The 25,000-nt window shown below is 46.0% G+C and overlaps 1 protein-coding gene across 1 annotated transcript in view; it reads right to left on the reverse strand.

The window, feature by feature from the left end:
• LOC143029572 (uncharacterized) overlaps window positions 1-25,000 on the reverse strand; it is a 323,789-nt gene that overhangs the window by 298,408 nt on the left and 381 nt on the right. The window contains exon 1 of the mRNA XM_076192242.1: window positions 23,062-25,000. This exon is cut by the window's right edge and continues 381 nt beyond it. Coding sequence (XP_076048357.1) covers window positions 23,062-25,000 — 1,939 coding nt within the window. The remainder of the gene's footprint in view (window positions 1-23,061) is intronic.

Here is a 25,000-nt window from a genome sequence, read left to right on the forward strand (position 1 = left end):
GACACAAGCGTGCGTATACACGTGCTTGCGTGCCTCACTGGAATTGCAAGGACAACTAAGAGTCCCTAATATCCTTTAGTGGTTCGAACCTAAGAATCTGCAACTTAGAGAAAATGATCTTCCCTGTGGATGGACATGCGCTGAAGTGTCTACTACGTGTCGTGCTCCCTCCAAGAGAAGTTTTTGGAGGTTGTGTTTGCAGGGAATGAAGTTTCATAGAAGGTGGATGGTTCCTTGGGAGGATATGCACTAGGGGGGGGGGGAGGAGAGGAGGGAAGAGGAGGGGGAGAGGAGAGGAGGTGCCGTGGCCTTGGCGTCTTCGGTACAGGTTTCGAGAGTAAGCAAATAAGAAAATCTTGCTGGAAAATCTTGTTGGGTTGCGCGGTTCTGTGTTCAAGCTTTTCAATAGCATATGCTTTTTTCATCTTCTTTTAGGTGTACAGTATATGCTGTACTCGTATTTTGATTTGATTAATTCGTTTGGTTTGGTTTGATTTGATTTATATTACTTTGTTAATTTGTTTATTCTTATTGTAACTAAACCAATGACGATATCTTTCGTCAGTTGACGCCAGCCAGAAAAAAATACACAGTCTTTGATCTAAAGAGCGTCAGATGACCCCATTTATCCAAGTGACGTTGGTCTCCACCGAATAAAACTGGACAACGTTAGTCAGAATAAACCCATTAAAGTGGTCCCAGTAATCTTTTACCTTGGCCCGAGAATCGGGTCCTCTCGGCTGATTACATCGTTTGGGTTTAAACAAAACAAATGTATCAAAGTCGTCCACTCCAAGAAACGAGTTATACATACTTTACATAACTTGGAGCCATTATGAGTAAGGACGCCAGAGGTAGGTAGGTAGGTAGGTAGGTAAGTAGGTAAGTAGGTAGGTAGGTTAGTAGGTAGGTAGGTAGTACGTAGATAGGTAGGTAGGTAGGTAGGTAGGTAAGTACGTAGATAGGTGTATGTGTGTGTGTGTGTGTGTGTGTGTGTGTGTGTGTGTGTGTGTGTGTGTGTGTGTGTGTGTGTGTGTGTGTGTGTGTGTTTTTCCCTCGGATCTGGATCTGCTGCAGCCTCTGTTCGAGACAGCCAGACACCACCCTACGGCAGTGAGCTCAGAGCTCATTATTATACGATCTCTGTGTGTGTGTGTGTGTGTGTGTGTGTGTGTGTGTGTGGTGTGTGTGTGTGTGTGTGTGTGTGTGTGATGTGTGTGTGTGTGTGTGTGTCTGTGTGTGTGTGTGTGTGTATTCACCTCGGATCTGGATCTGCTGCAGCCTCTTTTCGAGACAGCCAGACACCACCCTACGGCAGTGAGCTCAGAGCTCATTATTAGCAGATCTCTGTGTGTGTGTGTGTGTGGGTGTGTGTGTGGTGTGTGTGTGTGTGTGTGCGGTGTGTGTATTCACCTCGGATCTGGGATCTGCTGCAGCCTCTTTTCGAGACAGCCACACACCACCCTACGGCAGTGAGCTCAGAGCTCATTATTAGCAGATCTCTGTGTGTGTGTGTGTGTGTGTGTGTGTGTGTGTGTGTGTGTGTGTGTGTGTGTGTGTGTGTGTGTGTGTTGTGTGTGTGTGTGTGTATTCACCTCGGATCTGCTGCAGTCTCTGTCGAGACAGCCAGACACCACCCTACGGCAGTGAGCTCAGAGCTCCTTATTAGCCGATCTCTGGGTAGGTCTGAGACCACTCACACACCACATGTGTGTATGTGTGTGTGTGAGTGTGTGTGTGTGTGTGTGTGTGTGTGTGTGTGTGTGTGTGTGTGTGTGTGTGTGTGTGTGTGTGTGTGTGTGTGTGTGTGTGTGTGTGTGTGTGTGTGTGTGCACGCGTCGCCGTCTGCGTCGCTCACAAAACGTCACAGATGTGGATTCCGCGCATCAGCTGTGTCAATGTTCCGGTGACGCCTTTTGGAAATGAAGTCTGGCTACACCAAGCGACTTTATTCATCTGATGAAGGACAACACGAGACCCCGCTCTGTTCTCGGGTACTCTATCCCGTGAACTGAATAAAATCATCTGGCGTTGGTCAGAATTGAAATAGATAGAAATGCGTTACCATCTTGATGGGGTCTAGCGTTTGTTGTGGCGTCAGGCTACGGGGAAAGGAGACGCGGCGTTTGCTACGGGCAGATGAAGAAGAGGAGGAGGAAGAGGAAGAGGAGGAGGAAGAGGAGGAAGAGGAAGAGGAGGAGGAAGATGAGGAAGAGGAAGAGGAGGAGAAAACGGGGTGGAGGAGGAGGAGGAAATGGGGTGGAGGAGGGGAGGAGGAGGAGGAAACGGAGTGGAGGAGGAGGAGGAAACGTGGTGGAGGAGGAGGTGGAAACAGGGTGGAGGAGGAGGAAACTGGGTGGAGAAGAAGATAAACAACAGGATGGGAGTGGGGGTGGAGTGGGTGGTAGGTGAGCGGGTGGAAGGGGGACATGAAGAGGATGAAGAGGAGGAGGAGGAGGAGGAGGAGGAGGAGGAGGAGGAGGAGGAGGAGGAGGAGGAGTAGGAGGAGGAGGAGGAGGAGGAGGAGGAGGCAGAAGAGGAGGAAAAGGGTTAGAAGAAGAGGAGTTAGATAGCAGGATGGGAGTGGAGGTGGAGCGAGTGGTGGATAGGTGAGTGGGTGGAGGGGGAGTGGAGGGGGAGGGAGGGGGAGGGGACAGAGGAAATGCGACATGCGCACAGTTCCGGGATGCGCGTTTTTTTTTTTTTTTTTTTTTTTTTTTTTTTTTTGAGGTGTACTGGGGCATGCATGCCTGCCTGCGGCCTTGATTGGATGGAGTGGAGTGAGTGGAGTGCATGTGGTTGGTGGCATACCCAGGCGGAGTGGCATACCACTAAACTGGTTGCGGGGATCATTATGTGTACAAATGAAGTGGAGTTCCCCGTTGCCTCAGGGACCTGTGAAGGGTGACGTGCGTTTTCTATGCACTGGAACTGATGATAGTTTCCAGTTATCATTTCTAAAACCCTATTTTCACCTCTCGATTGAATAAAATAATCTGGCGTTGGTCAGATTAATATACATAAATATTATCATCGTGAAGAAGTTCCGACCTTCTAGCTCGGAGTCTACTCTTCCCTCAGCTGAATAAAATCGTCTGGCGTCAATCAGAATGAAACCCATGTATGACGTCACCCTGTGGAGTACTTCACCACGCGTGTGTTTACTCTCTATGCCGTCAGGTGATTTTATTCATCCCTCAAGGACCTTCAACTGAACTGAGGCAGCGGCCTGGCATCGTCACTCATGAGATTTTCAGAAACTTCGTTAACCTCTTCACTCCGGGGCACATCGCACGTCTGGCAGCATTAGCTGCCCGACGTGCGATGTTGCGTCATAATAATCGCATTATAAAAAATAAAGTCAGTGCTCAATCGTTCGTTCTCTTTCACCCGTGAATTTTGATAACCATAGAAAATATGATGAAGCCAGTTTAGAGAGAATGGAGGTTACGTAGGTACGACTACAATAAATATAATCAAGACGCCGACGTTGGCGCCACCGTATGGAAGTGGCACCTTCGACACGGTGACCTGGGGAATTTCTCCCCTGGATAAGCATGAAGAAGTGCGTCTCCGTGTTGAAAGACCGAGAGGTGCAGTTCCGTCTCTTCAACCAACGACCTTTCATGGAAACGACACAGTCCTATCTCTGCGCCTTCCCGGATCAGTGATTGATTTCGAAAACCCTTTCCTTCATGTTTTCTTTTTTTCTTTGGGGGGGTGGGGGTGGGGGATCGACTGTTTTTTTTTATAAAAAAAAAAAAATGGAGGTCAAGATAGCCCAGCCTTCAGGGTCCACGGTCTACGTTCTCAGGTTTCGATCGAGTTCGAATCTTCCTCTCCAGGGGATTCTGAGTTTCTGCCCCGAAGTCGGAAGGCCCTCGCGTCATCTGGAGTCCTCCACCGTGTTTTTACAAAGACACAAGGAGGCGCCTCTTGGTATATTTCGTGAAGAAATGCACGCGCGGGTGGGAACCAAATGAAGAGAAACAACTGACCACAGAAGGAAACGTTGACACTGTGTGCCCTTCACTAAAGTATATACACTACATAGATACACATACACACATAACCACATAACCACACACACACACACACACACACACACACACACACACACACACACACACACACACACACACACACACACACACACACGCGCACACACACACGCACACACACACACACTCGCATATATATATATATATATATATATATATATATATATATATATATATATATATTTATATATATATATATATATATATATATATATATATATGCGTAATTAATCAATAAAAAAGTAAACTGATAAAGCAGAGCACTTTCGTATAATAACATCTTCAGTGCTGAAGATGAAGTTATACGAAATCGCTCTGCTTCGTTAGTTTACTTTTCCTAGTGGTTAAAAAGGACAATTGAGAACGGAGGCTCCTAGTGTTTTTATTGCATATATATATATATATATATATATATATATATATATATACATATATATATATATATATATATATATGAATTATTAACACAAGAATATATGAATTTGAAATTGAAATAAATAAACGAACAAATGAGTCTTAGATTTGAACCTCTTCAATGCAGCAACGCACTGTAAAGATGGCGCCGTGGGAAATTCCAAGCGATTTTTTTTTTTTTTTTTTTTTTAGCTGAGGGGCACCCCATCTTGAGCGGAATTCCATCCTTAAAAATTCTTGCGTTGGTTGTCACCGGCGATTTTACTCAGCCGAGGGAAACCTCTTGTCAGTGGAAGGACCACGCACATCTCACTAGACCCTTTCTCTGTTGTAACTGGCGCCTTTTGATCTTATTCAGAAGAAAAAAAAATAACCCTGCGTCACCCGTTTTATGACAACACGAATAAATTTCTTCCATCAGATGTCAGTTACCATTCTGCCGAAGATATCACCTTTTCCTTGAGTGCTTGGGCAGCCTCATCACCAGTGGCTGTTGGGAATCGAACCGAGTTTTTTGTGACCATGAGTCAGAACAGATACCAACCGCGGCATACTGATGTCAAGTTGTTCATAATATACTGATGCCACAAGCTCAGGTTTCAGTGCGGGGGTGGACGCTAATCCAGTCCTTGAGCCTTCATCACGAGGAAATCTATTGTGTTGCATGCGTCACAAACTCTTGCAACTCATGGACCCCGATGGGGGAACTTCCCCATCACTCCCCCGACCCCTCCAACCCCCCCCCCCAGTCCCCCACCCCCACCCCCTCCTCTCATCATGGTTCATGGCAACAGAATTTTGTCACCGCCAATTTCGGGAAGAATTTCTTCATCTCGCCAAATTTCGGGCATGGCGCCGTGTGTCTTGCGAAGTGTAATTCTCTCGAATTGGTCCATTCCAAGAACCTCCTGCCGAAGTCATCAGGGTCTTCGTCAGGCGATGTCGAACGAATCGCCAGGGGCGCTCTCCTCTCTGCACAGAGATGTGCTGACGATGCAGATTCGGTCCAGTTGGCTTATTAATTATCACCGATTTGTTTGTTTGTTTATGTATTCAAACGTGCGAATCCATTAATAAGAACAATTTAGAAAAGATACCTCGAAACAGCTCTTCATACTTTTCAAGCTGAGGTCACTCAACACGACACCACTCTTTGTATGAGAAAAAATTATATCAAATGCCGCTCGGGCAAGGGATTCCGACCGCCTACAGAATGATTGTTCCCCGTTTTGAATCTACATCAAAACGCTTTCCAAGAAACCCAGCTTTTCCCCGCGTCCGAATCTACGCCCAATCTCACTTTTTCAAGAAACCCAGTTACCGGTAAGCCACATTGAGACGCTTGTCACATCTCGGGAGGACGACCAAATGTCTCGAATCCTTGATAATAACATAATAGAACCCCGACCCAACCAAAGAGCACCCAACTCTTGATAACAAAGCCTGCATGACTTTTAATTAAATAATGACAAGAGCGGCCACTACAGACTAAGCGAAGCAGGGAGCAGGAGGGGACGGAGAGGAGGGATAGGGATCGACAAGAGGGAGGAAGAGAGAGAGAAAACTTGATGGTAAAAGAGTGAGTAAAACAGTGAACAGAGAGATGAGACGTGAGGAAAGAGCAAGAGATAAGGAGGGATTGAAAGAAAGAGAGAAGAGAGGAGGTTGTGCGAATGAGGTAAAGAGCACAGTGAAGAGAGGACAAAAGGTTGAGAGAAGGATAGAGAGAATAGTGGATGAGAGAGAAGAATGAGGAACAACTACGGAGTGTGATGTTGAAGGATTCTGGGGATGGGAACATACGAAGAGAATGTTGAAGACCAGGAGAGGGGTTCAGGTACATGTCCTTCGGGTTGTGGGTTCGAGTCTTGACCACTGTAGTCTCACTTCTCAAAGGAATCTTTTCGCCTCTAGACTTCTTACAGAATCCTCCTCTATCCCTCGTATTAGCTGAGAGGCCCCATTGAGGTAGAAAAGATCCCAGCAAGAGAATGCCAGGAAATAAATGACCTACACCACATACAGAATCCTCCCACTATCTCGTATTTGCCAAGATGCCTCGATAAGATAGAAATAATCCCAGTAAAATACTGACAGGAAATGATTGGCCTACACCACATACAGAATCCTCCCACTATCTCGTATTTGCCAAAATGCCTCGATAGGGTAGAAATAATCCCAGTAAAGTATTAACAGGGAACAAACTAAGCAAAGCCTATACTGACAACACATAAATAGTGTTGCACAGTGACTGTACCTTTTACAAGAATTGTTTCGACTTTTTCTTTGCAATAAGAGATTGCTAGAAAAAACATGGATGTGAGAGAGGAGTCGAGAGGATAGAGGAGGAGGAGGAGGAGGTGGAGTGTGCGGGTGGAGGGGTGGGACCGTTAATCGTTGGGTGCTGCTTGGGTCACGACTAAAGATCACTACACTCGCTAGTGATTGCTCTTACCCCAGCAAGTGGTACACACGATAACTGCCATTGTTTCGAGCTTTGAATAACTGTTACCGGCATTTCAAGTTTTCTTTTTTTTTTCTTTCTTTCTTTCCCACCTCTTCAACGCCGTGACGTAAGGTACAAGTTCATGTTGCAACAAAGCTAAAACGGATTTATGTATTTCGGGCGAGGCGACCCCCACCACAGACTGAGTCTTTACCGACCGAGACCCCGTTCTGGCCAGTGGGTTCCCTTTACCTACGAAATAGAATCATCTGGCGCTTGCTTAGTATAATGTAGACAGTGCGCCACGGCACTACGGAAACGCTGTCGTGCCCGAACGAAAACCGTTGTACTAATGTGAACATTGGTACCTGACCTTTAGTGCATAAATTGAGTAAACACATCTCTCGTTATTGTCGCATTATTACCTCCGAGAAGGTTATCTTTTTTATCTTGTCTGTTCGTCCTTTTGTTGTACGAACACTCACACAAAAAATTAAACAGATTTTTTTTTTGTGGTGAAATTATAACCCAAACAATACACCATTAGATTTTGGCGGTGATTCAGATAGACCAGAGAGAAGAACTGGTTTGCTGCCTCTGGATCGTCTCCAGAGGATATCGACCAATCACGTTCGAGGTCCCACGGGGACATGTGACTTCATAACGTCACGTGACCCAAGTGTGACGTCATGAGGAACCTGATGAGACTCAGGTCGATTCGCCAGCAATGTCGAAGAACCTGGTTAGGATCTTGGTCAACCTTAGCCTCGTTGTCATGGGGCTAGTTTACTAGTTACCACTAGCGGCTGATAAACCAGCCTCGTGTCAACGAAACTTTAAGGTTGATTCACACTATCGGTCCGGTCGCGCTCCACTCCCGCTCCGCTCTCGGTCCGGTCCAATATTGTCTCATACAGTACAGTAGGAGGCAAAGGGACTGGAGAGTTTGGTCGAACTGACAACGACGCTGTCATGGCAGGGGCTTGCGTTTTCAGTGTTGCTAGCTATGCTTTTGTTTACGAAAAAGTCAATGTCAAGTCAAAACAACTGCTGTATAAATAAATTCGTTAAATGCAGTACTCAGCACTTGAATATACACACACGCACATACCGTATATATATATATATATATATGTGTGTGTGTGTGTGTGTGTGTGTGTGTGTGTGTGTGTGTGTGTGTGTGTGTGTGTGTGTGTGTGTGTGTGTGTGTGTGTGTGTGTGTGTGTGTGTGTATAAAAACAGATTTGAGTGTCCCTAGCTCTACGAGTGATGAAGAAACAGATGTGATGATTGGTGCAGACCAACTACCCTTCCATACGATCCTCCTCGGCCGCAGCTAGGCATCTCCTGGCGTATGCTTTCTCCTATACATCAAAAATTACAACCCTCCGTGCCAGAGACCCCCATATTTATAGCCTCGCGCGGCACTTAAAAAATAAAAATAGCCTCGCTTTCACCTTCACGTAGATGAGAAAAGAACGGACCTTGGCTGAATGTGGTCTTTAGCAATCCAGACCAAAGAAGGGCGGACTCTAGTCCGAACAGGGTCTCAATTGATCGAGACCCCTGACAGCTGGAACAAGAACACGTACACAGTGCGCCATGGTGACTGAACACTGGTACTCCGATGTTCTCTTTACGTTGTCATAATCCAATGTTTCATTCGTATTACTTCGGTCCAGGCGCCTCCGATCTGCGTATCACGAACCGCGCGTTTTAATTCCCCGCCGCCGCCGCGCGCCGCCGCCTTACCACGGAAACAGCTGACACCTCCTCTAACCCCAACACGCCCATGGAACGTCACGCCCGCGTCGTCACGCCCAATGAGGCACGCCCGCAACACCTTGAAGAAACATGACGGAGCGGTGGGACAGTTGAGGAAATAAACTCTTCAATTCCATCTGGTGTGGAAGTAACAGAAATGCAAAATAAAAATCACAATAATTCATCACTCATTTCTGTTCTTTTTTTTGTGATTTATTATTTCTAATACTAATACATATTACAGAAACGTCGACGAACTTATTTTTTCGACTGTACACATACTCCTTCCTTCCCCATCCCTTACTGTGCCACGCTGCATAGCTCTCGATATAGGAAATTCCTCACTTTCTTTAGCGGCTGAGGATCGGAAACCAGCCTTGCCTTATAAGCATAAAGAATCGTCTGGCGTCTCCCATAGACAAAGTCTGTACAATTCGCCGTTAGCATCAACGCACTCCCTGACACAATAACACACATACTGTGCATGCACATTGTATATGTATAATATCCAAACACACACACACACACGTGCGCACATCCAGTGGAAGCTGATATTACCCACTTCCCCTATGAAGCAGTGCTAAAAGCTTAATGACGCAAACATAATCTCCCCCCCCCACATCCCCCACCCATCCCTTTTGGGGGGGAGGTGAAGAGGGACACAGAACCCCATTGTACACAACCACGCTACTGGTTTGTCTAAGCAGAGCTTCTGAGACCCCGTCAACGTAATAATCTTATGTATGTACATTCTCGAACAAACGTTTTGACCTAACCAGATTTTTTCATGATACAACATTCAAAATCCTTGTCTGACAAATTTCTTTAATCTATTCAAGACCTAGATATGGATCAAAAGGTCTCCTGTCGGCATGCTCCGCCTTTGTAATCCTTTGTAATCCTTTGTAAAATGACCTAACTATAAGCTAAACATTGCATAGAAAAATTTATCACGTTCCCCCCAAAAAAAAAATAATATTGACGTTGTGAAAACACTTAACCCTTTGACGGTTCACGTACTCGCTCTGACAGGCGATTCTATTCATCTAAGGGAACCTCCCCCCCCCAACAAGCAGCGAGAGGGTTAAATTATGGCGCTACAAAAAGGGGAAACTACATCTGCGCCAAGAGCTGATGGCATAATTAACCCCCTTCAACACAGTACCGTACCAACACGGACACCATTCCTGCTACTCAAAACCCCATTAAATAAGCACGTCACCGTATTGAGGGTGCCAGGACCGGTCCTCACCCCATATGGCCAAGTAAAACATTGAAATAATAAAACAAAAGATAAGAATAACCAGCAACCCTTCACCTTCCACGCAACGCCGTGTTGCTTATGTTCCCCCGACGCTGGCTGACGGGGGCACGTGCCCGCATCCTGTAAGCCCCTATGACCGGGGAGTGGGTGTGGCCAAAGCCCTGCTGTGCTCTGCTGTGCTCTGCTGTGCTCTGCTGTGCTCTGCTGTGCTGTGTTCTATTGTGCTCACATGTCATCCTTCCCCCATTAGCCTCATAGGGAATGGTGTCCTCTTGTACATTTACTCTGGCTCAGGCTCCAACCGATTTTATTCAGCTAAGAGAAAATCTCTATCAGAGTCCAAAAAGTTAGAAAACCTCACCTTCAACCCCACCACCCAGGAGAGTGGCGTCCTTTTGAATATTTATTCTGGCTGCCACCAAACGATTTTATTCACCTGTAGGTAACTCCACTACTTTCACAGTTAACTGATCCGGCGACTTTATTCATCTGGGAAAACCACCGAACTCCTTAAAGACTTCATACTGGTGAATACCAGCTGATTTTTTTTTTTTTTTTTTTTTTTTTTTTCTTGACTGTGATGACAAGTCCAACCTCGGACTGATCGTTCTCTCTATTGGAAATATCCAAGATCTGGAAAAATTCTCTCTTTTATTCGGAACATTACCTTAATGAAGGTGTTAAGGAGGATTAACACGAGACCACTGTCACGGACATGACCGCCCTCACACCCTCACGCCCTCACCCACCCCGGGCCACGCCCATGTGACCCTGGCGTCCACCAGATGATCGCAGAGGGGAAGAAAGAGGAGAAGAAAATTGGGAGAGGAGCAGAGAGAAGAAGGGAATAGAAAAAGGAGGGTGAGAGAAGAATGGAAAGATAAGCGGGAGAGAGAGAGAGAGAGAGAGAGAGAGAGAGAGAGAGAGAGAGAGAGAGAGAGAGAGAGAGAGAGAGAGAGAGAGAGAGAGAGAGAGAGAGAGAGAGAGAGAGATGTATGAGGATGTAGGAGAGGGAAGGAGGAGGGAGGGAAAGAAGGGGAAATGTTTGGAGGGAGGGAGGAAGAGAAGAGGGAAGGGATGGAGGAAGGGAGGGAGGGAGCGAAGGAGGGAGAGAAGGGGGAAAGGGAGCGAGGGAGGGAGAGATGGAGGAAGGGAGGAAGGAGGGGAGGAAGGAAGGGAGGGAGGGAGGGAGGGAGGGAGGGAGGGAGGGAGGGAGGGAGGGAGGGAGAGGGAGAGAGAGAGAGATGTACGGGTCGATAAGCCGCCCCCCCTGCTCCTCACGAAATCCAAACCACAATGCAACCCTCACTCGATACCCGATCATCCCCTCGACGACGAAGAAGAGTGATCGGATAACCATCACCCTCCCACCCTCCCCCCTCCCCCCTCTCCCCCTGAAAGAGGTTCCAAAGCCCTCCCAACACGACTTCCTTTCCCCCCCCTGACCCTCCCTAACTCCCTCCCTCAATGTACAGTCTCGAGATCAATTACTAATTGTCACTTGTAATTCGGTAACTAACTGCACAAGTTTAAGTGGCAGTAATTCAAAATTTGGTCATTAATTAAACAACCTTGAATACTTATAATGGAACGTCAGAGAACTGAGTACACAGCATTAATTACTTGTAATTACACTTTTAATTGAATACAAAGATTAGCTGACAATTGTAGCTGTAATTGTATTTTGCTATTTAAGTTTTGTATAAGAGGAAACATTAGAATACTTCAAACAAAAAGAAAATGAAGAACAAATGATGAGACCTTGTCGTATGATATTTTCAAGCCTAAATGGAGACACGACTTAGCTATTAACCGTAATTTTATACGTACTCAATACAAATCATTATAACTGAAATTGAAACTGTAATCTGAGGTGTCTTCCGACCATATCATTATTATTGCATTTGTAAGTTAAACTTTAGTTAAGTAATTCTAATCTAAGATGTAACTGATCTTCCTTAGTGTAAGTAATGCAAGCCTTTCATCAATCTCCATCTCAGCCTTACCTCCCTCTTCTTCTTCCTGCCAACAACTCCTCCGAAAGAGGTTAATATGCAGCAGACTAGAATATATCTATGCTAGCACCTAAACAGTGCGTTCGAGTTGATTACACTAATTCCAGACTTCATCCACAACCACAGCCGGATTAAGCTACCATGGTGAAGTACTGAGGTTGTATCGTCCCTCAGGGGATAGACCGGTCCTACAGTAGATCATTAAGGCTGAAATATAACTACGCACAATCCCTTCACTACAGAGATGCCACGTAGCTGAAAGGAATAGTATGGCTGCAGACAGGAGAAAAGGAGAGGTTGCTGCAACCTGGTATGTAAGGAATTGGTTCTCAGTTTAACCTTTAGGTGCGAAAGTAACAAAAATTCTAAAGACACCATCTCCCCAACTCCTTCGTTTCTCCTCCCAAGCATCCTCCATTCCTCACTCTACAGTATCTCTCCTCCTCCTCCTCCTCTCCTAACTCCACAGTATCTCTCCTTCTTCCCTTCCTCCTCCCCCTCCTCCTCTTCCTCCCCCACCTCTTCACTCTTAATCCCCTCCTAAGAGCCAACATCTCCCGTCTCCTTTTGGCGTGACCTCAGACCCTCCAAAGCACTTCATACTTCTTCTTCTTTCATCCTTCGCCCACCCCCGAAGGTCCCTTTTCCAACACCCAACACCCCGAGTCCAGACGCCTCGAACCGTTTTTCTTCAAGACCTCTGCCACTTCAAAACAGCTACCCTTTCACGCCACTCTCCTACTCTCCTACTTCGAGACTCTTCGTTCCTTCGGGTTTACGAGAGGAGTGTTGAGGATAAGAGCGCCTGGTTAGTGTCTGCGGCGGCTAGGAGGCGGTCGCTTCTATATGCTTCTTCTGAATGCCGTCAGGGGATTTTATTTCTTTATGGGTTATGGGTCCCGTGTCGTGTGCACCCTAAACAGATATAAGGAACGCAGAAATTAATTTAATTACTGTACACCAATATACATGATACATGATATACAGTACATGCATATATATATATATATATATGTATGTATGTATGCACACATATATACATTATCCATATACGCTTCAAGGAACTCTCCATTCAGCATTCCGACGCCTACCAGCAATCCTCTGTTTGACGAATCTCACCTTTGACAGTTCAATACAATTCTTTTGCCAGTTCTTGCGCACGCCCATGCACTTCTCCCCTTTCCCCTCCGCCCTCCGTGCAGTCCCGAAATATCCGGGGCTGGGAGCCTCCCAACATCCTCTCCACGTCTATGTCTACACGTGCTAGGCCTATACCCTTTCGTCTCCTGTAACGTTAACCCGTCTCGCTACCGCTCACTCCAAGATGGACAGTGACTTTGCTAAATTCCTGTATTTGGCAGGTGTTGCCAAATACTTACTTATAATTATCATCATATTTACCTTTAATCCTAGAATAAATTCCCTTAGCTAAATAAATTCGCCTGAACAAACTATGCAAAGGAGTTGATTCAAATGATTCAATGCGTGCACCACTTTATAACTTATATTCTGGCTAACGTCTGATGAGGAGGAGAACAGATGACCTACGTGAGATGACTCATTATTTCGAAGCGTGGCCATTACCCCCTTCATTCCCTTGCCCATTAACATTTGAATAAAATCACCCGGCGCCAGCCAGAACAGTATCTGTTAATTGGACACGGCGGGACGTTTGTCTTCAGGACTTTTGTTTACACTGGCCAGACGATTTCATTCGCGTGCTGGAAATGGAACTCTGTTCTGGGTCTTAATCACGATCTCCTCGTACTTCCTCCTTCAGTCTCTGTCTTGTCACCAAGACCCAACCCATCCCCCAGCCTCTTCCGACCCCCGGCCCCCCCGTCCGTTGCCAAGTCCGCCGTGCCCCGACCTTAGCCCTCGCTGACCCGCCCGAGACGACAGCTGGTCCTCAGCGTTCCCTGCCTGTTGCAGTGACGTTACTTGGAACACGTGGCCAGCAAATAACCGAGACCGTCACCTTTGCCCTTTGTACTTGAACAGCACAACCCGGGTAAGATGTAATTAACGGTCGCCGTTAGGAATCGTTCCTGGACTGGTGACCGTGGGAGGGTGGGATCGAAACCCAAGGCACACGGAAGGAACGAGAATAAAAGAAAAGGTCGAAAGAAAAATAAAACGATTGAATGAAAAGATGAGACGACAGAGAGATACGAGGAGGAAAAAATAAACAAGAGAAACTGAAGAAGGAAGTAAAAGATAAAACAAAGCCTAACATGCTGCTGTCGTCACTAATAACGTAGTTCTTGATACGAGGATAACATGACAAGGCATGCGAAGCAGTGAAGCTGAAAAAAAGACGAACAAAAAAATTGATCCATCCATCTTAGAACAAAGATAATAACCTGATATCATTCCCAATTAACAATCTGATTTACCTACAATGGGAACTGAAAATTGGACTTAAGCAGATACCCCTGCCGATAAGCAAGCAGAATGCTGCACTTCGCAAAGACAAAGACACCGAGACGCAACAAAAACATGACAAAGTACTTCCTGTGTTCACGCACAAATTAATGTAATGAGGTCCTCCAGGTGTATATTCACAGTTACATGCACCCGAATGCGCGCGCGCGCACACACACACACACACACACACATACACACACACACACACACACACACACACACACACACACACACACACACACACACTTGGTGGCGCGGTTGGTAGAATCCCAGACTGTCAGTGCGGCGGTGCCGGCTGTACCTGGTTCGAATCCTGCCCAGGGCTGAAATTATTCCAGTATCGCTGCGCTTCGAGTCGTTACTCCAACTCTCGTGGGCGGGGAGTTGGGGCTGTGTGTGCGTGTAAGGTCATAGCATTACCCATAGATCGGTCATACGAGCTCTGAGCTCTCTTCCGGGAGGGAAATAGCTGTCGATCACGAGTCCAACACGTGATCCAAAGACCAAGGTGAACCACACACACACACACACACACACACACACACACACACTCACACGAGAATCTGATAAAATGGGATGATAGAAATACAAGAGGACACGGAAAGAAAATAAAAAAAGACAGCTATAGAAGAGATCTGAAAAAGAACAGCTTTCCTCACAGAGTAATAGACAGTTGGAACAAGTTAGATGAGAAAGTGGTGTGTGCAAAAACAATACATGAATTTAAAAATAGTTTAGATAAAATGAGACATGAAGACGGGACACTACGAGCATAGCTCCCCTTCCCGTAAAATACAACTAGGTAAATACAACTAGGTACATACACATGTACGCACACCTTTTGTCGTCCCGAAGACCGTGCCAGACGCACCCTTGGGCTAAAAATGGCGCCAAAGGCGACGTAAAGGAGGAAACAAACGATGCGTATCTCAGACCAGCAGGGGATACGGGGAGAGGGAGAGAGGGTGTCTGTCGGTAGGTTGGCAACAGTGAGAGCAGAGGAGGGAAATATGGGAGGAGGAATTAAGCGGGGCCCCACACGATCAATATTATTGCGCAATATTCCGTATTTGTACAGTATTATTGACCAGTAAGCTGACATCATTTGCCATTTGGGTTGTGACTAAGGGTTACGAAGATCACTATTTCCTGTCCCAACCATCACGAACTATCCCTACTACACTGTCAATAATATTGTACAATATTGGAATATTGCGCAATAATATTGATCGTGTAGGGCTTGTTTTAGGAAGGACAGCAACACGAAGAAGAGCGAGGGAGAAGAGGAAGACAACCCTTCAGGCCCAGAGAACCTAAGTACAGTTGGGGAGACAAGTTCTTCAAAACTTCGCTAACATGTATTGGTATGAACAAAATCTGAACTTGTTGTGAATATAAATAAATAAATAAAATCAAAAGAAAACACTCGCCTGTAGTAGTCTTGGTAACAAGAAAAGGAGACACTATTTTTCCTCTGTGATTTACTTCGACAGATCACAAGACTGCACGCCGGAAAGTATTGAATATTTTATTTCTTCGAGAGGATATTGACGAAGATGAACCCAGAAGTAGTACCTCCTTGCTGATAAATATAAACGCGTTTCTTTACATTGAGATAACAGATATCGCGGTGAACTTTGGGCTATATATTACAAAAATAATGTACATTTCACCACACATCACTTTGCATGATATTCAAGCTACGAATCGTCAATCTCCTCACCTCAGTAATGGACGGTTACGCGCTGGTTGGCTTAAGACACTGAACAGTTGTACCCTTGTGTTAGCGCTTTGCTAATGGTTCTCAGCCTATACTTTCACTGAGTTGGGGTTATTTATATTTATGCATATATTCAACAAAAACCCACTGTGTTGGATAAGAAGAAATGCAATAAATGAATTCCATATATTTCGATCACGGACTGTGATCCTCTTCAGTGGAATACAGAGTAGTTATTTATGCATATATTACAGATAACTGAATAGACATCATGTATCGTGATACGAGCACCGTGTGTCACAGATATATGGACAAGAAGTAGAGATAAAGTCATTGGCAGATAACTAAAAGTTAATGAGATTTCGTAACAAACTAAATGGAAAGCTAGGAAATTGAAATAAAAACACACAAATACACGGATTTAGTACATTCAGAAGCTATGATCGTGAATAAACCAAATTGTTAAAACCTGCTTTGGAAAACGACCAAAGAAGATTATAACAAATAACACAAAGTGAAACATACAGAACTACACAAGAGAATGAATCTGGCTAAGGATTCGAATGAAAGGAGTAGATCGCTGCTTACGAACGACATAAATAGATGCAGGAACGAGAGAGAAAGAAAGATATTTTCTCACAAGGTAATAAGCGTGTACACCGCCAACTGGCACCACCCAAAGAGAGTAGAAAGAGAGAAAGGAGAGACCCACAAAAGGAAAGGAACACTAGAGATGATTTACCTAAACGTAGATGGACTAATCTCGATATCCGCATGGTTAAGTTAGGAGACGAAATAGAGAGGAATAAACTGCCCGTCATTTGAATAACCGAAACAAATCCAGAAGAGGTCACACGAAACAAGTCTATAAGCATATCTGGCTTTGATTTATGAGGTCAAATGCTAAAGAGAGAGAAAAATGTGGATGCTGATAATATACAATGGAGAGGATTTACGATTCATATTCTCCGACATGGAAGGCCATTCCAATAACATAGCCATTCATCTCCGAATAGGAAGAGAAACGATACTATACATACATATACCAAGGCTTTTTCCCCCTTACAAGGGAGGTAGCCAAAAAGGAAAAGGCATAAGATCATTCCCACCCATTCCATCCCTGAATACACTCCACTTCCCTGTGGTGGGGGAAAAGAATACTGCCACCAAGTAATTCCACTTGGATCGTAAGAGGCGAGAAGAAAGGGACGGGGATTGGGACTAGGCATCCTTCTCCTTGTAGCCCCACAGGGGACATTCCTACATGAAAAAGCAAAAGAAACGATACTGATCAACATAATGTGTCTTGGGCGATAAATCACAATCTGATGCTGCAAGATACCCGGTATGAAGTAAAAGAAATGACAGAAGTAGTGCAAAAGAAAAAAAAAGGAGATTAATGATATAAGGAGACTTCGACTGTAACACAGTTGACGGGAATAAAACGCACTGTGTTTTCGTGCCCAATTAGCTACTATACAGTATAACTCCATTCACAAAGACTTGGGTCTTCGTTATCATTATTACCAAAGGTGATTATCACCAAATACAACAAAAGAATAAAAAAAAATATCACAATTAAAAAAAAAAATCACGATATTAGGAGACTTCAAATGTAGTAAGGCCTAGTATAGGCCTTATGGTCTCTTACAGTCTCTTTCATTCTTATATTCTAAGACGGAATAAAAGGCAAAGTGTCCTTAAGCCTCTTCAGTATCCACTTTACCAACGTCTCCAGAAGCCAACAAGGACGACAGGAGAAGTCAAGCAATCCACAATAGACCTCTTCACGAGACTCGAATATGTGGAGACAAATATCAATTCAGATGCACTGTCAGGCACGCACACACACGCACACACACACACACACACACACACACACACACACACACACACACACACACACACACACACACACACACACACACATATGCTTCCACGTACACGAAAAAAAAAGACTGGCAGGTGTGTGTGTGTGTGTGTGTGTGTGTGTGTGTGTGTGTGTGTGTGTGTGTGTGTGTGTGTGTGTGTGTGTGTGTGTGTGTGTGTGTGTGTGTGTGTGTGTGTGTGTGTGTGTGTGTGTGCACATACATCTCACACTTCTTCACAGAAGTGAAGCATTCAACCTTGAGATCGCCAGTGCTGGACCACTGGGCTATTCCCAGGGGGGCGACACCCATACTGATATACAACGGGCAAGAGGCAAACCCCGGGTCCTTTGCATCGCACCAACACAGGCAGGTGTGGTACTATAACTGTTTAACCACACCTTACCCGTGCACTTCCTCAGCAGACAGTCACTAAGTCGCTGCCAAAACGCTCCCACAGCGTGCGATAACACAGCGGGACGTCCAACTGATAAACAAGGCGAACTCGTTTTTGTCGGAGTCTTCGAAATGGACCACTGAGCCACCAGAAAACGCCTACACTTGAAACAAACGCTTCAGCTAATTCGCCAATTTCCTTTAATCCCTTCAATCCGGTGACACTCGCTCCGTGTTCTTTGTTTCATGTCGTCAGTTAGGAGTGCCGGCCCCGATCTGAAAATGGGTTCCTTCGATCGAGACCCCTTTCGTGCTAGTCTCAGCTTTACACTGGATGATAAAATCGTCCGAGGTCAGCCACAGCATCTATACAGTGCGGTACGGTACTGAGAAGTTTAGTCAGACAAGACCAGACCGGACTGCAGTTGCTATTGCCAATACAGCGAGGAGCAAAAATCTTGCACCACTTTAGTTCTCACGCTGTAGATACAGTCTCCTGCTGCTTAGTCGATACATTTTTTATAGATACGTAATTCTATAAACCAAGGTGCCTTATTGTTTGAAACTATATCAAACACTCAAAAGTTAAATGTGCAAAGTGACAACTCCAGTGTGGCCACAAACTTTTGACACCTTCGGTAGTTCCAGCAGTCATCTTGCAAGAATGCGGGAACGAGGAGGAGGCAAACTTGATCCTTTATTTTGCTTTGAATAACTTGCACACCCTCTCAAAGACTTAAAATATATTTATTGTGGACTCGTGCACCTATTCGTGGCGGAACCATATTCGACTCAAGAACAATATCCGAAGAAGTTCTTCTCTCAGAGAAACTTCTGGAAGGGAGGACATGGAGAAAAACATAACAAAAGGTTAGGAGACAAAAAAAAAAAAAAATACATAAACAAGGAAAATACTCGTAAGGCCGAGGTAATCAGGACCAAGATGCGAGAGGAAATAAAGAAGATGCATAACCTCTAATAATGGAAGGGCAGCTGATGAAAAAACAAATAATTTATTTTTTCTGTGTGTGTGTGTGTGTGTGTGTGTGTGTGTGTGTGTGTGTGTGTGTGTGTGTGTGTGTGTGTGTGTGTGTGTGTGTGTGTGTGTGTGTGTGTGTGTGTGTGTGTGTGTGTGTGTGTGTTTATGCGTTTTTTGTGTGTTTGTTTATGTGTGTATGTGTTTATGTGTGTGCGTTTGTGTATATGTGTACTTACATGAGCGTGCGCGAGTGCACGTGCGTGTGTGTGTGTGTGTGTGTGTGTGTGTGTGTGTGTGTGTGTGTGTGTGTGTGTGTGTGTGTGTGTGTGTGTGTGTGTGTGTGTGTGTGTGTATAAATGTGCGTGCGTACGTGTTCCTTGTCGAATTCGCCACCACAAAATCTAAAAAAAAGAAATGACAGATGGGGTCGGAGGTGGAGGGTGGAGGGTGGAGGGTGGAGGAGGGTGGAGGGGTGGAGGGTGGAGGGGTGGAGGGGTGGAGGGGTGGAGGGTGGAGAGGGAAGAAGAGGACTTTTACACCGAAGCCTCATCGTCAGGGTGACGCAATTAGTTTTCTTTCTTGAGGCGATTTTATACAGTTCAGGACAACTCGAGCTCGATTCCTAACGTCAATCTTAACCTTAACATCTATGATCAACTTTTTCTTTGAACAGCATAAAAACACACAGATTAATGATTGTGTGTGATTTTTCCAGCTTAATAAAATTTCCAAATAGTGTATAGAATATGCATAGGCCTATACGACACACACGAAAACAGACGTTATATATTTTTTTCTGGCTCACACCAGACGATTGTATTTGTTGTGGGGCAGTCCTAATGACGGAAGAGATATTGTATACGGAAGGTCGGAGCATCCCTATTGTATTATAATACAGTAGGTATTATAATACATCCCTATTGTAGGTATTATATTATAATTATATGTAGGTATTATATTATAATACATCCCTATTGTAGGTATTATATTATAATTATATGTAGGTATTATATTATAATACATCCCTATTGTAGGTATTATAATACATCCCTATTGTATTATAATATAGTAGGCCCCGTGCCGAATGCTGCATATCCTATACTATGTCCTGAAATTGCCTGACGCCTCCCACGACGATAACAACATCATAAGAACATAAAGAATGAAGGAGACTGCAAGAGACCATAGGGCCTACACTAGGCCTTATGGTCTCATGCCATACACCACGGCACTGAAGAGAATCGTACCGATCAGGAGCGATGCCAAGGATGGAGAGGGCAAAGGGAACCCAGAGGCAAGAAGGAAGAGGAGGAGGAGGAGGAGGAGGAGGAGGAGGAGGAGGAGTAGGAGAAAGCGAAGGAGGAGAAGGAGGAGGACGAGCCCTAGGAGGAGTAGGAGATGGAAGAGGAGGAGCAGGAGATGTAGGAGAAGGAGGAGGAGGAGGAGGAAGGGGAGGGAGGAGGAAGGGGGAAGAGGAGAAGGAAAGGGAGGAGGAAGAGGAGAAGTAGTGGAAGGAGGAGGAGGAGGAAGAGGAGGGAGAAGAGAAGGAAGAAGAGGAGGGGAAAGATGAGGGGGAAAGATGAGGATAAAGAGGAGGGATAGAAGAAGGAGGAGGAAGAGGAAGAGCAGGAGGAGGAGAATGGCACGTGAGAAGGGGAGGAGGAGGGGCGGATCTGGGCAGGGCTTCCCCGAGTGGGGAGGGAGATCGAAGGGAGGAAATAGAGAGGATTGAAGAGGAAAAGAGGAGATAAGCAGGAAGATGAGGAGGAGGTTACGAAGAGGAGGAGGATGTAACGAGGAGATGGAGGAGGAGGAGGTAACGAGGAGATGGAGGAGGAGGAGGTAACGAGGAGATGCAGGAGGAGGAGGAGGAGGAGGAGGTAACGAGGATATGGAGGAAGAGGAGGTAACGAGGAGATGCAGGAGGAGGAGGTAACGAGGAGGAGGAGGAGAAGGAGGAGGAGGAGGAGGAGGAGGAGGAGTAATAGAGGGGATGACAGGAGAAGAATCAGCAAGAGGAGTAGAAGGAACAGGAGGATCGACAGAATGAGGAAAATGGAAAGAGGAGGAGGAGGAGGAGGAGGAGGAGGAGGAGGAAGAGAAGAATGAACATAAACCTTTCCCAAAGATTTCCACGAGTTGCATGACTGCGTTTACATCTGCCACGCCACTCCTGCAAACTTCCCTGTTTCGTTATATTCTCTTTAGTTTTATCTTCATCCGCGTTCCACATCTCGTGGCGTCCATTCAGTAATACACTTGGTCCCTCTCACTCTTCCTCGTCTCTACCACCTCCATAATATTTTTTATTCCAGCGTGCTTCCTCATCCAATTTTACCTCTTCCAGGTTTTCATATTCATTTCCAGCACTGATCTCTCCCTTCTCCTCTTTGTACTCTTTAGCTTTATTTTCAACACCTTCGTCAATTTTCATGTCTCACATTCGTAGATCATAGCTGGTATTATACCTCGGTTGTAAACGTTACGTTTGAAACATAGACAGCCTCGCATGTTGTTCCTATGTTTACCAAACATTTTCCAGTAAACTGTGATACAATATTTTATTTCATTTTCGTTCTCTTTCGCTAGTTTTAGCATCTGGCCTAGATAATCATAATCTTCAACTGCTTCGAGATTTTCACCTTCAAGTACAATTGCTTTACTTTGAATCATAAAATTGAACATTGTTTTGGTTTGCTTTTATTCATCTTCAAACTTACTTTTAGACTTTCTTTTACAGATATTTCGACATATCTTGCAAGTCTTCTGTTGTTTTGAAATGAGGATGTCACTCGCAAATCAAAGGTGATTGAAATATTCCCCATTAATATTCAAACCTTTCCATTTATACACGTTTTGTATATACGCATGCATGCATGTATGCATGTATGTATGTATGTATGTATGTATGTATGTATGTATGTATGTATGTATGTATGTATGTATGTATGTATGTATGAATGTATGTATATATGTGTATGTATGTATGTATGTATGTATGTATACATAAAATTAAAAACAATTGGGTGTTGGATGAATATGGGATTGGCGAAGACGCGTGGGTGCCTGTTTTGGCTGGCTACCTCCTCTATAAGGGAAAAAATACCTTTTGGTATATGTATATATGTATGTATATATGTGTATATGCATGCAAAAGGAACTTCGGCGCCTATTCAGCATGGTAACGCCCCCCCCCCCACCCGTCCTCTACCCTGAGCAGTCGTGAATCGAAACGAAGTTAAGAAATTGAACACTTATTTATTTGATCATCCAGCACTTCAAGCTGCTTATGCATTAAGCAACGCATCACCCGGAAAAACGTGTTCACACTGTATCTTCGTGAGAATTGCAATAAAATTGCATGCAATACGATTGCCACATTGGAGGCCTAGCAAGCATTGCGGTTCAAAATAAAATGGAAAAGAAACGTAAAGGTGATAAGCAAAAGCAAAAGCAGCCACGTCTGACCCACCGCAACGGTGATGCCCTTATCTGAAGAAAATCGAATGGCGGTAGACACAACAATACGGAAAGAGGTTAATCATCGTAGCAGGTTTAAAATGAGTTTGATAAACTAGATGACCGTACGTCACGACCTAACAACATAAGTACTGGCCTACAATGACTTACCTGAAGACAAACATTAGAATGAAAATAAATTAATTAATAAAAAGATAGATAGAAATACACCTTTAAGCAGCTCTTACCTGTAAATGGCTAATGGTCTTGGCTGGACTCTTCTCCAAAATTCGTTCACTGAGTTTGAGAAGGTCTGCGATCTCCAAGGTGTCTGGAGAAGGCAATGAAGGATCTCCCTCGGCGTGTGCATCTCCTCTACCTTCGTCTTTATTCAATTTTCCTTCCGTATTTATCACCTCTCCTCCTCCTCCTCCTCCTCCTCCTACTACTACTACTCCTTTCTTTCTAGTGTTGTTGATCGTGACTCTTGGCTTCTCTTTGAGTTGTGGCGACTCTTCTCTCCTTTGTTGGAGCTCTCTTCCATCCTCGACACTTGCCCTACACTTTGTCCATTGTACACTTCCCCCACTCTCAGCGTAAGTGTTGACATCCTCCTCCTCCTCCTCTTCCTCCTCCTCCTCCTCTGCACACGTGTTGACCTGCTCACCCTCACCGTTCTTTCTACACTTGCCCATGTCCTCTCTACACTTGTCGTCCTTGTCCTCGGTACACTTCGCACTTCGACTCACATCGTCAACCACCATTACACTTCCCCTCGACACTTTTCCGTTCGCCGTCTGCGCTGGAAGCGACACTTCCCCGCTGCCAGTCCGCCCACACTTGCGCAGTCCGTGCTGTGAACTGCGCACCCATGCCATTTCCTGCGCACCGCCCACCTGCGCACTCTTATCCTTGACTTCTTCGCCTGGGCACAACTTCACCGACTCCTCATTATCCTGATTAACTTCCTGTGCAGTCCAGGATCGTTCCTCTGAACCAGATACGCACACCAGGGCTTCCCCCTCGACCCCTCCTCCTCCTCCTCCTCCTCCTCCTCTTCGGGGTCCTTCGTCGCCGTTCCCTCTGGGGCCGGTCGAGAGCGACGGCGACGCTTGCAGTACACCTGCGACAGGTGATACAGGGGCGTCGTTTCGCACTGCCGTCGTTATTACACTGTCCTCCGAGTTCCCGTCCTTACCGTTCACTGCACGAGTATTGCACGGGCTTGCCCCTTCTTGGCAAGGTGCTACTGCTTCTTCCCCTACTCCCTCCTCCTCCTCCTCCTCCTCCTCCTCCTCCTCTCGTGCTCCACCACTTGCCAGTGCTGGTTCTGGTGCACCCGACTGTCTCAGCTGAAGGGACTTGTCACCACCTACTCTCTTCTCCCCTCCACACTCCTTCTCCTCCCTCGGTCCCTGTCTACCTCCCATCGCCTCTTTCTCCTCCTCCTCTTCCTCCTCCTCCCTGAGGGGGGAGGCGCCCGTTTCCCCCCGCCGCGCCCCGTTCTCCGTGTCACCTTGCCCCTTGCGCCGCCGCCGCCGTCGCCGTCGCCGCCGCCTACCGCCGCCCCCCACCTCCTCGACCGCTACCGCGCTCTTTCCCCCCTGGCAACACGTTGGGCCAACACCTGGGCGCGTTGGCACTGTCGGGTCCTCGCCCTCCTCTTCCTCCTCCTCCTCCTCTTCCTCGTCGTCGTCGCCGCCGTCGGGAGTGACAACAAAGCCGCCACCGCCCGAAGAGGTGTCGCGATTAGCATGGGCGCTGAGGCCGGAGCCCTCGGCAGGCAAGGAAAGGGGTGAAGGGACATTCAGTTCCCAAGGTTCTGAGGGCGTGTTGGCTGCGGTAGGGGTGGTGGCTCCGGCAGGATCGTCCATGTAAGGGAGGGAGTCTAGGAGTTGCGGACGTAGGAGGAGTGCTGCTGCAGGTGGGACGCAATCCGGTCTGGGAGTCCCAAGGGACTCCTCGACCTCGTCCCGTCCCGACTCCAGCGCCACGAACTCGGTAGCAGGCGAGGAACTGTGGACACTGGAGGAACCTCCAGAAGGTTTCTTGGGTTCCAAAGTGCCAAAGGAACTGCAGGAGGCCATGGAAGAGGAGGAGGAGGAGGGTGTCCTGGTATGGACGTTAGGAGCAGTGGCAGGTGGCGAGGCTGGAACCTCAACAGCAGCAGCAGCAGCAGCTGATGTT

The sequence above is a fragment of the Oratosquilla oratoria genome, chromosome 11 (assembly GCF_046742065.1).
Source record: "Oratosquilla oratoria isolate Oo_2021 chromosome 11, ASM4674206v1, whole genome shotgun sequence".
Taxonomy (NCBI): domain Eukaryota; kingdom Metazoa; phylum Arthropoda; class Malacostraca; order Stomatopoda; family Squillidae; genus Oratosquilla; species Oratosquilla oratoria.